This window comes from Hippoglossus hippoglossus, chromosome 7 (assembly GCF_009819705.1).
Source record: "Hippoglossus hippoglossus isolate fHipHip1 chromosome 7, fHipHip1.pri, whole genome shotgun sequence".
In the NCBI taxonomy this organism is placed as follows: domain Eukaryota; kingdom Metazoa; phylum Chordata; class Actinopteri; order Pleuronectiformes; family Pleuronectidae; genus Hippoglossus; species Hippoglossus hippoglossus.
The window spans coordinates 4,825,320-4,843,314 of record NC_047157.1 but is presented as its reverse complement, the minus strand read 5'-3'; the positions used below and the strand labels follow the sequence as shown (position 1 = coordinate 4,843,314).

The following is a 17,995-nucleotide window of genomic DNA, read 5'->3' as shown; positions in this document are numbered from 1 at the left end:
CTCTTACTTGCTGTTGTGATCTTTTTTATAAAAAATCTAATATTATTAAGTTTGCAACAAAATATGACAATTGAAATGTTAAAGCAGTAGAAGAGGTGTCTTCGCAGATGATACATTTTACTAGCAGCTGTTATCTCTTTCCATCTTCCTGATTCTTTGCCATTTGTTGTGTTGCTGGAAAAAGTCTCTGATAACAATTTCTTTTGAGCATGGGGCTGTACTTTTGTAGCTCTTATCTCTAGGCTGAGATTTTTGAGATTGCTGACTTTAGGTTCCAAGTATTGTTTAGTCAGAGCGTCTATATTCTATAACCTGGTAAATGCCAATGTCTTTCAAACGTCATGCAACTGGTTTTTATGGGCATTCTCCTTGTGGGTTGCGTATACTTATACTTGACGAGCCGGTTCCTCTCTGGTTGGACTTCATTTTTTGTCCATTGGTCTGGAACGTGGTCTAAGGCACCTTTCACGCCTGTTATTTTGGTTTGGCTTAAACTGAAAAGTCTGAAGGTGCAGATCAAAAAAGGTAGTTGTGAAAGCGCCCTTACTCAGGGTTTGAGAACAAGTCCCCAAAATGTCACAGTTTTTACTTCCCTGTCATCCCAATTGCAAGAAAATTTACATTAAATGAAATTTATGTTTTACTTTCTAGTCGTTTTAGTCTCACACTTACACACCTTTTTTCAATCATAGGAAGCACGTAGATAACACCGTCATCAAGGTACTATACAAATAAACAACAATGCTGTGTTCACACCTAAACTACACACAGCCCATGCTGTATTCATTTTGTCAGCTCTCCAGCCTGGGCTCTTTTTCAAAGGCGAGATGAGGATAAGGCCTGATCGCTGGAAAAAAGGCCATTATCCTTCAAAGCCAAGCACATTAAAAGGGGATTCACTGGGGCAAAAGAATAAATCAAATATTATATCCAAGCTGACAGACACGGGGAGGAGTGAAAGGAGGTATTGTGCTAAATGCTAATTCTAACCTGGTAGACAGTGATATGCTAACATGTTGATATATAACGTATAATGTACAATGTATACACAGTAATGTTATTGATTTCAAATGTGGTTGGTGGATTTCACCCTATGGTGGCACTAGAGGAAATCATTGATCATCAAAGCTATTCAGACACATCCTCTGGGGACCATGAACGTTGGTACAACATTTCATGTTAGTCCATGTTGTGGAGATATTTTTCTTTCCCTTTTATTTGTGAAATGGTGACAACAGAAAGAGACATACAAGATATATAAGATACACAGTAAATGCACATAATGAAAAGACATACAGACAAAACATAATGCAGTTAAAGAGATGTGTATGATAATGTGGTGATGAAATGCGGTTTTCTGGAGTAGAGATGAAATAGTGTGTGTGTGTGTGTGTGCGTGTGTGTGTGTGTGTGTGTGTGTGTGTGTGTGTGTGTGTGTGTGGGTGTGTGCATGCTTGCGATGTCTGCATGAGTCCATGGTACATGTCCATGTTTAATTTGACACCAAAACACTGTGCTTCACATGAAGCATATCAGCTGTGTCTTCACATGACAAAGTCCTAACCATTTGTCCCAAACTACTGGCAAACTCGCACCATATTCACATGTCCATGGCGTACTAAGCTGTAGACTCTGCTGACTCTACTCTCGGTTTTTCATGCAGTGCAAGCTGTGGTCTGAAGTGAGGAATGCAGAACAGAGAGAGAGAGAGATGAAAGGATGCAGTGTTTATAATGTACTAATCATAAATATATGACGTTATTGTACCAAAACAACAATAAAAAATAAACAAATACATACATACACCCAATATACCTAAATATACCCTATAATATAGTATAATACAATATATAATATAAGAAAAAACATCATTATAATGAATATGTATCTCCTCAGTGGTGAAGTGTGGCACCTGACAATGTATGTCTGTATGTGTAACCTTGGAGATGAGGAACAGGGACTGCAGAAAACTGAACAATCCTCTTCACTGCTATGTCACCTTTTCTTTATGAGACTGACCAAATCACTGTGGGGCCTCTGAGACAGTCCCGCCCACATTTGCATAGGGTAGAACATTTCCACCATTTCCATAATCCTTTGGGGATGTCACTCACTCATCCAACAGAAAATGATGTGGACCAAAATTCACATCACACCTCATCCCACTGCGCCACGTCAGTGGTGCACTGTGATCTCGGTGCCAGGTGACTGTGTTTTGCACCACCCACCACCTGCCTGCTTGGAGCAGGGCACAGTTACACCTGTCATCTGTGACTCATATTCCACTTGAACTGGACAAGGCACAACCAAACCCTGATTTATGTTCTTCAACTGACAGATCACACAGAGGAAACAATTTTATTCCCATAATTCCAGCAATCTAGTAAAGTAATGACTCTTACCTGTTAGCCTTGATTTTAAAGCAGACGAAAGCAGCCAATTTGATTGGTCATAATTAAAACACATGCTATGATGTACAGTCACCCTGAGAGCTCAATGCACTGCAACTTAAGATAACACATTCAAATGGAGAAAACATCTTCATCAATTTGACAACACATGCAGGGCAAATAGAAAACGCACTGCAAATCCCCACAACACAACCAAATACTCCAGGGGACACTAACAACAGATGAGCATAGTGTGGGAACTCTCGTTGCCATGGTTTGTGACTCGTGAAGCTACTGGTTGAAGTTGGCTATCCCTCAGTGTTTTTTAAATTATATAAATGGTTATTTTAACATTGTGGTTGTTTGTATAAGATATATTGCAGATGCTGTTAACCTAGTGTTAACAAGTGTAGTGTAGCTTTTTGCTTTATTAAATAGCCAATTCAAGCAATCAGACAAAATACACTAAATTAATTGAGAAACAGGCCAATACATGTTACACTGAAAAACTAAGCATGTCTTATGATGTTGGCCTATTTCTCAATAATTAGGTGTATTGTTTCAGACAACTTGAATCAGCTTGAGTGTCCCAGTTGTTTTCATCACTAGTGTTTCCTGTAAACACTTCTGTTCTGTTGTGAGTATTTGGTTGTGTTGAGAAGATTTGGTTGTGTTGAGAGGATCTGGTTGTGTTGTCAGTATTTGTTTGTGTTGTGAGTATTTGGTTGTGTTGAGAGTATTTGGTTGTGTTGAGAGTATTTGGTTGTGTTAAAAGTATTGTAGTGGAAAATTCAACTGACCAGTGTCAACTGACTTGGTGGTGTCTCACTGCTATGACCTTGATCAACAGGGTGCATGCCCTTATTTGGTGATGTTTTTCTTCCAACTGCTACAGCGGACGGACAGACACAGATGATCTCATGTCTTTCATGTCTTTTTTCATATTATGTTTTATGAAACGCCTCTTTGTATAAGTTCTGGCTTTTGTGAACTTGCGGCCAGTTCCATTTTGAGCACCCGTGCTTGTTGTGTAACCTCTGCAGAGCTTACTATTATAAAGACTCAAAGGCAACTCCAGTCTGAGAATTTCATTATTTCAAATCTCAAGATGAATTTCCATCACAAACTTGGCGTCACGAACAGGATCCCTTGAAAGATCGTCTGGACCCGAGAAGTATTCGGTGGTTGGCCACCCAGAAAAAAAAAAAAATCTTCTGCCTCTACCTCCAACAGTTAAGAGAAGAGAGGGCCGAAATAACTTGGGTTCCGGACCTTCTTCACAGGGATCCAAAGACCTCTCTTTGGTCATCTTATATCTGGTGAGATGTTGAAATTCTGATTTTCATGACTGTTTAGATGATTTCTCAAATACGAAATCAAACATAAGAAATAATACATTTAAAGGATTTTATTTGGAACGGGTGTATTAGTCATTCTCTCTGGATTATTGTGGATTATTAATGTTAATCTGACCAGTCCTCGTGGCAATCAACCTTGTTGAAGGCTTTTTTTCCCTGTTTTTTGCCGCAAAGAGAAACAAGGATTCGTGGAGACGTCCACGTCTTAAATTGAGTGTTCAAGGGAAATTGTAGACGTGAACAATTTCATTCACTTAATTGATAAAGATGGGTAACAAGGGAAGTCAGGGACTTCAAAACCCAGAAAGTCCAAATGGTGGGCTTTATGGTTGCAAGAGTGAGGACGGGAAAGTGTGACATTTTCTTCCAATATGGTCCAGAGACTTTGCTTTTCCTCATAACGGGTCATTCATTGTCGAAACAATTAAACTTTTAAGAGAGAAACTCCTCGAGAAAGAGGAAGAATTAAAAAGCAACAAAAAAAAAAAAAAAAAAAAGAGAAAAAAATAAATAAATAAATCAAGGTCGCAATGTGGAAAGACAGAAGATAATAAGAAAGTGTCTTGAAATGTGGGAAAAAGAGGCAGAGTGTAGGGACAGAAAACAAACATTTAAACAGATGGCTAAGGTTGATAAGAAGGAAACTGAGAAAGTTGAAAAGAAATCATATAGATCTCTGTATTCTCCATTACAGGGTGTGGCAGTCCTCTCCTCGACGCCTGCCTCCCTCCTCCCCAACGACAAAACCCCCCTCCATATGATGTGCAGAGACCAGACTCCACCAATCAACGATCAGGCCCATCTCAGACTCCACCCACCGCTCTCTCCCAGTCTATGGAGACGGGGCAGCAGGAGGACTGAATGATGATGTCACCTCTTCCTCATCTCTAGGCTCTTCTTCCTTCTCTCCCATTGCAAACAGAACTCGTCAAAATCAACAGCAGGGAGAAGTGATAACTGCTCCTATGATAAACGTCATGGGACCAACCGGCCCAGCCCTCGTCTACCGCCCATGGACTCACGCAGACATGACCGAAGCACTGAATCACCTCCCAGACCCACGGAACTCTGGCACAGCATTTGCCGTCCAGTTTGAAACATTTTGCCGTGAATTCATGCCAACGGTGTCTGAAATCAGACGACTTCTAATGAAGAAATTAGGCCCCACTGACTTTGCAAAAGTACGTCAGCACTGTGGGGGTGACCTCCGTCTGACTTCACCAGACTGGGATGATGCGGTTAATGCAGCATACGTCAACGCTCTCAACACACTCCTCAATGCCCTGAGAACCGCCTTCCCAAATAAAATTGACATGTCCAAAATAACGAGGTGCAGACAACAACCAGGCGAAACCGTAGGAGATTTCCTCACGCGTCTGACGGTCCTGTTTAATCAACACAGCGGCATCCCCATACCTGACAACCTTGGCAACGAGCCAGGGGCTTATGAAACACATCTGAAACAGGCCTTCCTGAATGGTCTGCTCCCCCCACTACGGGCAGACGTAGGCCACACCTGCATCGGGCTTGAGGATGCTCGCTTGACAGAGGTCAGACGTCATGCTGAACATGCTGAACGTCAACAGAAAGAAACCAAAGACAAAACTCAGCAGAAAAAGGATCAACAACTCCAGAAAACACAGCTAACCATGATGCAGGCTGTGTCTGCCCTGTCAAGGCCACACAGACAAGATAACGCTGATAGCAGAGCCAACTTCACTGAACCAGGAAGAGAGGGGCGTGGTCGCGGACGTGGGCGAGGCTTTTCTCGACGACCCAAAATTCCCATAGATGAGTGTTTCTTCTGCAGACAAAAAGGACACTGGGCAAGGGACTGCCCCCAGCAGCGAGAGAAGGGGGAGACAAGAACTTTCCCTGCTGACTGATCTACAGAAAGTGAGGAGGAGGCAGACGGGGGGGAGACGACCAATCTACCCGCCGAGGATCAGAGAAAGGGAAGTGAAACACACACACATACATGCCAAAGCAATGAAGAAATCGCTTGCAATTCTAACCACACACATACATGCCAAAGCAACGAAGAAATCGCTTGCAATTCTAACCACACACACACACACACAAGCTCCAGCAATGAAGAAATCGCTTGCTAATCTAACCGCACACACACACACACACCAGAGCAAACACAACTTTGTGGTTCTTATGTTAAGTACAATAGTGATGCTTTTAAGAAAATGCCTCAACTCGAACTGTGTGTTAACGGTCACAAACTTAATTTCATGGTCGACTCTGGTGCAGGTTATTCTGTGGTTAGGATGTCAGATTTGCCCACATCTCCTGAAATGAGTGGTCGCTTTATATTCTCTCAAGGTGCCAGCGGTGCCACTGTAAAAGAAAATTTCACAAAACCTCTCAAATGCGCCGCTCGGTTTGACAAAAATTCCATAAGGTTTGAACATGATTTTCTGTTGTCTCCCTGTTGCCCAATTAATCTATTAGGAAGAGATTTGATGATTGTGTTAGGCCTCAATTTAGTATCCTCCCCTGATGGAGTGACAGTTACGCACAATTCTTCTTCACAATGTCACAGACCACACATGAGCAGCTGCTTGTATATCAGTGGCAACTTCCTATAAATGCCTCCACTGATCTGCTCTCCAGGTCAGGGTCTCTCGACACCCCTTTTTTCTGATTTTATGCACACTGATTCACTGCATTGCACTTCACATGTGACAGACACAGCAGATCAGGTTTATGAATCTCTGTTTTTGCCTTTTCCTGATGATTTTCTGAAAGTGTCCAATATTTTTTGGTCTGTTTCCAGAAGTGCAGCTTCCGTCTCACTCACTGACCAACAGATGGCACTGTTTCGCGTCTCGAATTCCAGCCCTCACATCTCGCTCTCCAAGTCTCATGATGACAAGTGGCAAGACTTAGGCCCATTTGTCAGATCATGCCAGGCTGCCGTTGATTGGCAACCCACAACGACGCCTGACGTAATGTATTCACCCAGTCTGAGTGCATTTGATCTAAAAATGTATCCAACCTTCTGTTCTCCAGCCACACGCTCATTAGTTGTGACTGAAAATCACCTTCATTCTTATGCAATGTTGTCCAACCCCTCTGATGTTTCGCCTTTACTTTCAGATCTGCCTGAAACACTGTGGGCAAAGGACAAATATGATGTGGGCCTCATCAGAACTGTGATCCAGTCAAAATCACTCCAAAATCTGATTATAGGCCATGTAAACAACAATATCCACTCAGACAGGAAGCAGTGGAGGGGATACGTCCTGTTTTTGAATCCTTTTTGCAGGCTGGTGTAATTGTCCCCTGACCTGATTCATCGGTCCGCACTCCACTGTTCCCAGTTAAGAAGATCAGAGACAAAGGTCAACCTACTGAGTGGCGGTTTGTGCAGGATCTGAAGGCTGTGAATGATGCTGTAATTGCTCGATAGCATATTGTTCCCGACCCATACACGCTGCTTTCCCAAATTCCGTCTAATGCAGTGTGGTTTTCGGTTGTAGACTTATCCAATGCTTTTTTTTTTGTGTTCCTGTCCACAGGGACAGCCAGTACTGGTTAGCTTTTAATTTTTAAAACAAGGCCTACACGTTCACATGCCTATGTCAAGGCTACTGTGAATCTCCATCATTATACAATCAGGCTCTCAGGAACAGTCTTGAACCCCTCATCCTCACTCCGGGTTCAGTTCTCTTGCAGTATGTTGATGATCTACTAGTTGCCAGTCCCACACAGGAGCAATGTGAAACAGATACGATCACTTTGCTGAGACATCTGGTTCATGAGGGCCATAAAGTCAGCCTCAGCAAACTACAGTTTGTACAACAAACTGTCACGTTTCTGGGTCATGTCGTCACCAAAGATGGCAAATCCCTGTCTGATAAGAGAGTAGAAGCTATTGTTAACATGCCTAAACCCTTGACGAAGAAACAACTCATGTCATTCATCGGCACATGTTCTTTCTGTAGAACGTTCATTCCTGACTTTGCTCTTCTTGAAGCCCCCTTAGGTGCTCTGTACCATGGCAAATCAGTCACTCCTCACGAACGTGTCGTTTGGACTCCAGAGGCAGACGAGGCATTTGTCACACTGAAGAAAACGCTGCAGCAAACTCCCACTCTTGCTCTCCCTAACCCTGACAAACCTTTTGTTCAGGCTGTGGATGAGAGAGACCGCTGCATGACTTCTGTCCTCCTTCAGTCTCATGGTGACAAATATCGCCCTGTCGCCTACTTCTCCGCCAAACTTGATCCGGTGGCAGCTGGCCTTCCACGTTGTTTGCGTGCAGTGGCCGCCTGTGAAAAAGCTGTCCTTGCCTCACGAGACATAGTAGGTTACTCTGACTTGACACTCCTTGTTCCTCATGCTGTGTCTCTCATTCTTACAGAACAGAAGACCTCACATCTCTCTGCTGCTCGCTGGTTGAGGTATCACACTGTTCTTCTTGACATGCCCAACATCACAGTGAAACGCTGTTCAACTTTGAACCCAGCCACACTTCTTCCGCTTCCGGATGACGGGGAAGAACACAACTGTGTGGCTGAACTTCAAGTCCAGTGTTCCCCACGTCTTGACCTCTCTGACGAACCTCTTTCTAACTCTGACTTGATTCTGTATGTCGATGGGTCCGCCTCACGTGACCCTGTCTCTGGTACTAACTGTGTTGGTTTTTCTGTTTGTTCAGATAACGAAGTTCTCCTCTCGAGTTCTCTTCCTCATCACCTCTCAGCACAGGCAGCAGAGCTCATCGCACTCACGGAAGCATGCAAATTGGCTACTGGTAAAACACTCACAGTCTACACTGACTCCAGATATGCGTTCGGTGTAACTCATGATTTTGGCGCCCTTTGGCAACACAGAAACTTCCTCACATCTTCTGGTAAAAAGATAGCACACCACGGTCTCATCACAGATCTTCTGTCTGCCATTTTGCATTGTTAAGAGACATTATTCCACGATGGGGAATTCCTAGCAGAATTTCCAGTGACAACGGCAGACACTTCGTAAACGAAGCTGTCAAACAACTCGGTTCTCATCTAACTATGGATGTGCGAACACACTGTGCATATCATCCAGCCAGTGGTGGAACTGTGGAACGAGAGAACGGCACACTCAAAACTAAACTTGCAAAGTGCTGTGAAGGTACAGGTCTTGCATCGACAAAAGTCCTGCCTCTGGTGCTGATGTACATGAGGATGAGAAAACGAACCCCACATTGGTGTGGATCCTCCGTCTTCTCCGCTTCCATCCACAGACTTGTGTGATCATGACATGTTGTCCTATTGTGCTAACCTAACTTCTTCTCTTTCAGACATCAGGAAACAGGTGGCAAGGGCCCTACCAGGTACTGCTCACAACCCACACAGCAGTGAAAGTTGCTGAAAGAGCCACCTGGATCCACGCCAGCCACTGCAAATGAGTACCAGCTCCATCTGACCAGCTGACGCCATCAACTCAAAGCACACACACTGATACTTCCACAGGTTGAGAAGCACAGAGAGTGTTGTATGATTAACCACACGAGCGTTCTGCCACAACACACAAGAAATCTGCCTGACAACTGAGACCATGGACAGGCCATGGCATCCATTTCGACATCCAGGGTTGTGTGGCCTGAGAGGCTCGCTATACGTGTTACCCATGATCTCCTCTACTATTATTTTGCACATTATTCTGTCTAGACGCACTCCTGTAAAAGTCTCTGATGATCTAACGAACTCCTCTTTTCCTACAGTGTCCTCTCAGAACCATCCAGCACATGCAAATTTGACTAGACACAAGAGAAGTGATTCAGGTCCCCTTGATCCGTAACTTATTCCCCATCCCTCCCTACCTGGACACTGACAGCACAGATGGTTCTGATGACGATACTCAATTTTAGTTTTTTTTATGTTATTTTCTCCCCCCAGCTTGCTTATGTGTTTCTTAATGATTTCACTAGACAAAAACAGCTACTGCAATTATCCTTTCAACTTCATATTTTATGATTCTTTAATTTGAAGCTCTGTGAATTTTTAAGGTTGATGTGAGTTACTTTATGAAGTTTGTACATACTTAATAAATTTTTACTTCCTAGCAAGAATTAAAAAAGTTTTTACTGCATATTTTCAACCTTAAATATACTGTATGTTGACATTTAACGTTTTATTACATTTTAATATGAGTTACTTTTGCCAATCTATACAGTATATTAACTTTTGATAATGGTTAATGAGATGATGATGTTGTTTGACCTGATTTCCTTCCATTTTTCATTTCAAATGCTTGCTCAATCACAGGAAAAGAACTTTTTTTTCTTTCCACAAAAACAGCAGCGGCTACCTATTGCACCTCCCCACCATGCATCGTATGTTCTAGAACCTCTCCATGGTGGATGTGACCCTGTCTGTGCGCAAAGTGCCAGGGTTGAAGACTCGTCGATATTCTTCTATGATTATGATGTTGATTATGATGTTTCTTGATTATTTTTCGTTAGTGATCATATTTTTATTGATGATCAAAGGGGGAAGTGTAGTGGAAAATTCAACTGACCAGTGTCTAAGGTATTGGAAATCCCCCTGACCAGGTGTCTAACTGCTGTGATACTGTCTACCTGACAGGATGGAACCCTTACTTGGTGGTGTCTCACTGCTATGACCTTGATCAACAGGGTGCATGCCCTTATTTGGTGATGTTTTTCTTCCAACTGCTACAGCGGACGGACAGACACAGATGATCTCATGTCTTTCATGTCTTTTTTCATATTATGTTTTATGAAACGCCTCTTTGTATAAGTTCTGGCTTTTGTGAACTTGCGGCCAGTTCCATTTTGAGCACCCGTGCTTGTTGTGTAACCTCTGCAGAGCTTACTATTATAAAGACTCAAAGGCAACTCCAGTCTGAGAATTTCATTATTTCAAATCTCAAGATGAATTTCCATCACAGTATTTTGTTATGTTGTGAGTATTTGGTTGTGTTGAGAGTATTTTGTTATGTTGTGAGTATTTGGTTGTGTTGAGAGTATTTTTGTTATGTTGTGAGTATTTGGTTGTGTTGAGAGGATCTGGTTGTGTTGTGAGGATTTGATTTGATGTGTATTTTGCATTTGTCCCATTTATTGTCAAATTGATGAAGATGTTTTCTCTGTTTTAGTCTGCACATGTTTTCATAAATTGTGTGTGAGCTCTGAGGGCCACTGTCATCATAATATCTTCTTTCAGGCCCCTCAGCACTATGCTGCACTTCACTGCATTTCATACTGTGGCTCTTGATTCATGAAAGAAACCCAGAATGTTGAGTTCGTCAATAAATGAAAACAAGTGTTGACAGATACGTCAATGCTAAAATGAATAACTTGCCGTCTCCCTGGTGATGAAGCGTTGAACACTCGTCACTCATCAGAAGGTCTCCTGTCAGCGTCATGTCTAGTGTCATTCACTTTCTCTTCATGTTTCCAAGGTTTTACTTATTGTCCAAATTCACTTTCCTTTTCTTTCTGCAACTCATAGACGTCACTCAGCCAGAACTAAATCACGACTCATTCCACAGAGCGGTCATCTATGTGTCTATGGGGCTATGACTCATCACGCTTTCAGCAAGGGTGTGTTGAGATTCCCTCGCTGAATTTAACATCACTTGGACTCACGACTGAAAAGCCTCTGAGTATGAAGCTTGGTTAGATCAAAGATACCGTAGACACTGTGTCGGTTGAGTATGTTAAAACAGGCGACTGCTGTTTTTCATTCATCCATCATCCGTACTGGACTTTCATCTTGAAGTGTGCGCTCAGTGGATTTCCTGCGAGCCCACACACCACAAACGTGTGTAGGCCTGCTGGAAAATGTTATTACAAATTGTTACTCATGTAATTAATTGCACTTTTTGTGTTTTTGATCAAACCTAATGTTGGAAAGTGTTCCCAAAATTTCAACCTCCAGGTGAGAATCACAGCAGGTTCTTCACTTCTCATTTTGCTGATGGAAATTAAAGAAATTAATAGAACATAAAAGGAATTACAATGCCACTGTGAGTGACTGTAAAAGGCCTGAGATGAGAACAACATTACAGCCTCCAACTGTGTTTAATTATTATTGTATTATGATATCACTAGGTTTCTGGTGCACTCTTGGGTTGCAGATTACACTGTATGACAACACTTTTTTAGGAGCCCCGTGTCTTCCCATGCTTTTTGTCTGTTGTTTGCCAATATTGCTGCTTTGTGTCAACAACTGTTCACGCTGCCGACGTTTAAACCTTCCACCATCACACTGGAGGCCTCAGTGGTGATTTACCAACAGCCCACTTGCTCGGTTAAATAAAAGTTAAACCAATCATAATCCCCTAAAATTGACTTCAAATCCACAGCATCAACGGGGATCAGTCTCAAAGATTATACTCTTTTAAAAAACATCTGAAATATCCAATATCTGATTCTTGTTAATAACAGACATAATTACAGACTAATATATGAGGGAGGCAGACTGCTCTGTTTCTACGGTGCTTAAAATGGGATTTGGCACTGATGTTAAAACAGAAGAAATATACAGCGGACTGATGAAAGCTTATCATAGCTCAAATCATCCTGTTCTCAAGGTAAAGATTCGTATTTGAGTGCTAATCCTTCAGTGCAGCGAAACGTGGCCCGTAAAATCAAAGCTATGAATAGTGTCCCCACATCACACATTTTCAGCACCTGCTTGCTTTGTTTCTGTATCAGAGGACAGGTTATTAGCCACATTTGTTCAGTCGAAATTATGCGGCAACTTTTCACATGAGCCATAACCTGTCAGCAGTGAGAGCAACTATTTGTTTCTCTCCCAGAGCAGAGATGTGGTGCAGCGACAGGGACCTTCTCTGTCAGCATCACCATCAGCTCTGATACGACCCAACTCCACTAACGCATAATCTTCATATAATGGGCTGGATTATGAGCATGAACAGATCGTGTTCTCACTCTTTTCAGAGTGCTGCAGGGTGGGACTACGCAAACAGAGAGACACCAAACAGATAAGTTATTTTTGGCTGCATGCAAGGCAGCTTCCAAATGCATCTAAATTAATCAAACTAAAACCAAATATATAAATTCCCCAAAATTACATTGTAAAGGAATGATGAATCACACACAAAGTTAATTCCACATCAGAAATATGCAAGACCTTTCTTTTTCATTAGTTTGTGACTTATTGACTCCAAAGCTTTGGTGATGCACTTTGTCTCTTTGCATTGTCTGAAATTCTATTGATTAGCAGGAGGCCGGCAGAGAATAACAAACAGCAGTGGACTGTCAAAGTCGGTCCAGTCACTCGTAGGGAGACATTATGGGAATGAATCAGTAAAATGAATGTGACGACTTCAATTTGTAGTATAATTTATGAAATAGAAACCCCTGCGCAGTGTTAGATAATGACACCATTTATAATTATAACCTGGCCTGTGGTACTCAGACACTAAACTGATATTAAGCCTCTGTCACGCCCTCTGCTCCGGCCTCCTCTCTTTGTGTGCTCTGAGTACAGGAGTAGGATCCTTCCACCGATCCTCCCAATCAGCCGTGCTTTAAATACCAAGCTTCAGCTCCATCACATACTCAGCTACACAGACACGTTCCAGCTGCCTCTTTACGAAGGCCGTTTTCAGACATGAACTCAGGACAATGTCACAGTGTTCCGATGATGGGTGGCGCAGCAGGGACACCCATCAGCCCCTATCACAAAAAGCTCTCAAATCTCGATGTGTTTCCAAGTTGAAATCTTTGTTGGTGTATTTTATCCGTATGGCTCCTGTTTTTCATCCTGAGATATTTGTATCTGTTTTGTTGTATCAGTTTTGCGTCCATCGTGTGTTAGAAAACATCATCAAAACGCCAACACACTTTTTTTTTTGCATGTGGAATGGAATGGGGAAGACAGGGATCGAACCGCCGACCATCTGGTTATAGGTCGACAGCTGTACTCCTGACCTACAGCCACCCCAATTCATATACCTATTTTTTTAGAAAGTAATTGTTTTAATGCTATCTGTAACTAAGATATAAAACTCAGATTGACTTATTGCTGCTCACTTCAGCTGTAGTCAGTGGGTTTAGGTCTTAGATCCATTCTCCAGCTGCAGCCTTATGTGTGACTGCTGCTGCCACCTGTAGCACTGAATTCTATAATTTAAAGCTTTTAGCTCAATGACTTTTTTTAGCATCATTAAACATGTAAAGTGTTTAATGACCCTGCAGCTACCTGAGCAGTCAGCTCAGTTACTTGGGTCAGTGCTAATGTGATGATCGACAGAGGTGGGTCTCTGGGGGGGGGGGGGAGAGAGAGAGAGAGAGAGAGAGAGAGAGATATGGCCTAATAGTGACAAGGAAAACGTACCACCTTAAAAGTTCTAATGTTAAAACGGAACTGCATAGCTAGGTCCTTCACTTACCTTGATCCAGGTCATACTCCTCCATGGTGCTGACAAAGTGAGGTCTGGAGTAGAAGTTGTGTGGCCCCGGTTGTTGGAGACCCCCCAGGCTGAAGAGGCTCCGCTCATTGGTGGTGCAGCAGGAGAAGGCTCTCCTGCTCGGGATGCAGGGGTAGCGTGTCCAGCTCTTCATTTCCAGGTCAAAAGCCTCCAACGCCGTCACCGGCATCTTTCCCTGACGTCCACCTGAGGGAGAAGACATGAACAATTTACGTCTCTGGCTCATACATATGATTACATCGAAGCTTCACTGATTCTACACTGTTGACGTCTACTGAGAATAGGATGCAATTATAATCTGCTGGATTACTATTGTTTATTTCTTTGCTGCAGCAATGTTTGAATGTACTTTTTGATTTGCCAAACGCATGCACACAATCATACATGGAACACATTTCCAGGAATATAGCGAAAAAACACATTTATTTTCCTGATATTGTTTTTCCCTGTTTTCCATTTCCTGCTTCTTTTCATTGCTTTTTAATCCCTCGCTCCTGTCACAAAGTTTCAGTGGCATTTATGTGACGTCTGGCAAGCACGCCGACTAGCACTGGGACCACATTTCATTTTGGAATGAAAACAGAACACGGCAGTAGCATGCTCCCCGAGGATGCCTGCAAGTTGTTTACTTTCACAGCCGATAACTTAACCTTGTGCAATGCAACTACAAGGGCAAAGGCAGATTGCTGAGGGAGAGTGTAAAGAGGGCACTGGGCAGTAAGGGTGTCAATGATGGAGAGGGAGAGGAGAGGTTGAGCACAGTGCTGAACCACGTGAGATGGGTGGTGAGGGTGAAAAAGAGGACAAAGACGGGGGAGGAAGGATACACGAGGGAGAAGGGGAGGAGGAGGAAAGGAAGCAGAGAGAGGGGGAATCAAGAGCGAAACACAGAACCAAATAAAGGGAATAGAAGATATAAAAATGAGTGAATGGCACAGAGAATTTGTGCATGAGCAAGATAGGGAAGAGAGGAGAATGTGGAGGAGTGGGAGAGGACAGTGGAAGAGGGTCAGCGGGAGTGGGCAGGGTGGCACGGAGATCGATAGCAACAGCGAGACAAAGAGTCGAAGTGAGTGGGAAGCATCAGAGTCAGAGAGGCGTGAGAGAAAGAAGGACAGTGTGAGCCATTGATTACGGTTGAATATACAGTGTATGATTTTTGTTTTTTGTAAGAGGGGATAATCTGTATTCAGATTTGAGTGTTACAGCGATAACACATTGCTACAGACACTTTTTTGACAGTATTGTAAAATAAAGTAACTGCGATGCTTATATACCAGAGAGAGAGAGAGTGCAGTGTCAAATTTGGTGTGATGTGGAGACCGAATTCATACGTAGCAGTCAGTGGGTGGCAGCGCAAGGTGCCTTCAGTCTGTGGACAGAGTTCAACACGCCCTCTTCTACGTTCGCAGATAATCTACAGCAGCGGTCGGCCACTGGGTCAAACTGCAGCAATCACCTCCTCTTTAGCAATTTGTCTTCAAAGTAATAACGCAACGTTCCTTTCCTTAATGTAATGCTTAATATTGAGCTTAATTACAGAGCCTTTATTTTGAAAAGTTGTGAACTTGGGTCTGAAGATCGTGTCGGTTGCCAAACAGACCTTTGAAATAGCCGACATGTTATGTATGAAAACATACCGCTGCACACAAACAATAAAAAGTGACAGTATATTGTAGAACTGTTTGAGGAGGACTCAATAATGACAAGGAATAATTCTGAAGTAGCTCCAGAGCTTTAACACAGGACGAGAGAACACAATGTTACAAACAGGAATGTTTAGAACAGGCACTGCAGTAATATCTTTAGATAATGATGGTGGTTATTTAATACTGATCTAAAAGTTTTTTTTTCTAGCAGCAATTAATGAACACGATTTCCAATGAGTCTTAGATGTTTGTGGGCTACACGTAATTAGAGCTCAGACAGGTCTGTAACAACAGCAGGACAGAGAGGACTGAACGCTGTATTGGTTTTCAGGCAGCACAGACTCGAAAGCTGAAACAGTGATTCAGAAGAAAACCTTGGTGAGTTTGTTGGATATGAAGCAAATCAAGTTATGATGGAACTATCTCTGCTGCCGTGACAGTGCTTTTTTCTTTCTTGGTTCCTTGCAGTTTGAAGACTGCCTTTCTGAGGAGTACAGACAGATGCTAATCCATCATGCACTAACATCAGGGAGATGTCGGATCGCTCCCACATCCACTCAGACACATGCTAACGAGCCAAAACACAGAGTCACGGTCATAGAGAACCATCTGCAGTGAAGAGAACAAGGAGTCCTCACACAGGGCCTCGGAGAATTTAAGCTGTTTAAAAGGGGAATTTAAAAGTTTTTCTACTGTTTACTACACTTTGTATGAAACTTGATGATAACTGATATTATTGTACTGTATAAGGTCATTTGATATTGATTGATAATTCAAGGTATCGGTTTGAAGGCATCTTGACTTTACAGCATTTGTTTTTTTAGCAAACACTTATATAACCGACATGATATAATATTTATATTTTATCCGGATACAATAATATATTAAAGAAATCCTGTGTGTGTGTGTGTGTTTGTGCTTAATGTTTTACAGTAGAATTGGTATCATTCTTGACATACAGCCTCTTTTTAGCTGCACTTTTTGATTAACAACCCTGACACTGCCACAGAAACCCTAATTCAAATTGTGTATGTTCACACACAAACACACACGATTGTCAAGATGAAGAAGAGTGAAGCCTGATGAGTTGCGTCATGTGCCATAAAGTGCTGTGCTGACTGGGAAGCTAAATCAAAGGGCGATCAGTCAAGCATTGATCCAAACTTCCTGTGATAAAACAGAATGAATACAACATTGTTCTGTTTGCTCATCGCACATTACTGTGTGCAATGTGATAAAAACTCGCTGTATTTGTGTTTGTGTTGTACACGTTTGGATGCAATGTAGATTAGCCATCCCACTCTGTGCCGTGCACTTGTCAGGCATCATTTGCTCCAACCCCACCAAGATAATCTGTCTTGTTGGTCTGCAGAGAAGCTGGTGATGCTTCATGCGGCATATAAATATAAAGTCAACACACACTTTAAACTGTTTCTTTGTCATGTTCCTGTCTGTGAGTATTTCATTTTAATGTTTGGGAGAAGCCAGCAAGACGTGACTAAAAACTCACAGGTAAGACGTAAGGCGTGATTACAAACCAAAAGTGCAAAGGTTAAGAACAACACACCTAATGTGTCTGTATGGGTGGGTCTCTTATATCAGCAGCTGATGCTCAGAATCAATCTTAGCATCTTACTCTCATCTGTAAGTGAAGACGCTGACTTTCCAAACCTTTGCTTCAAGTTTAGTAACATAATGGAAAGTATTAGGTTCAAAAAGCAAATGTAACAATTCATTTTATGCATTTTTTTATGTCTCCCAACCAGGAGATGTTAGCAGATTATGGAAATTATAACATGAAGTTATAATTTAGTAAAAATAAATGTTACACATATTGAATTAATGATCATTCGCCACTAAAATGTCAAAGTCTTTGAAGGAGAATGACAGCAGGCCTTTAAATTGAACCGTGCTGAAAGTTCACAGACAGCAGTGTAAATGTTAGGGTGGCATTACCACTCAGGTCATGAGCAGCTGTACTGACATACAGCTTGTGGAACTGCTGTGTGGAAAGTTTTATTTTTGAAATGTCAGTATTGTCTTCAGTATGGTTGGATTTAATGGCCTGTCAGGTTATTCCAGCTAAGACACATTTCTAAATGTTGAAACACTGATAAAGTACAGGAGAGTGTGTTCATATACATGTATTTCTACATCTTTATGCTACTTAAAG

The 17,995-nt window shown here is 42.2% G+C and overlaps 1 protein-coding gene across 3 annotated transcripts in view; it reads right to left on the bottom strand.

Annotated features, from left to right (window-relative positions):
- Window positions 1-17,995, bottom strand: part of LOC117765090 (kelch domain-containing protein 8B-like) — a 165,511-nt gene that overhangs the window by 32,329 nt on the left and 115,187 nt on the right. For all 3 annotated transcript variants that reach the window (XM_034591350.1, XM_034591349.1, XM_034591351.1), the window contains one exon: window positions 14,135-14,359. In XM_034591350.1, the coding sequence (XP_034447241.1) occupies window positions 14,135-14,359 (225 nt within the window). The remainder of the gene's footprint in view (window positions 1-14,134; window positions 14,360-17,995) is intronic.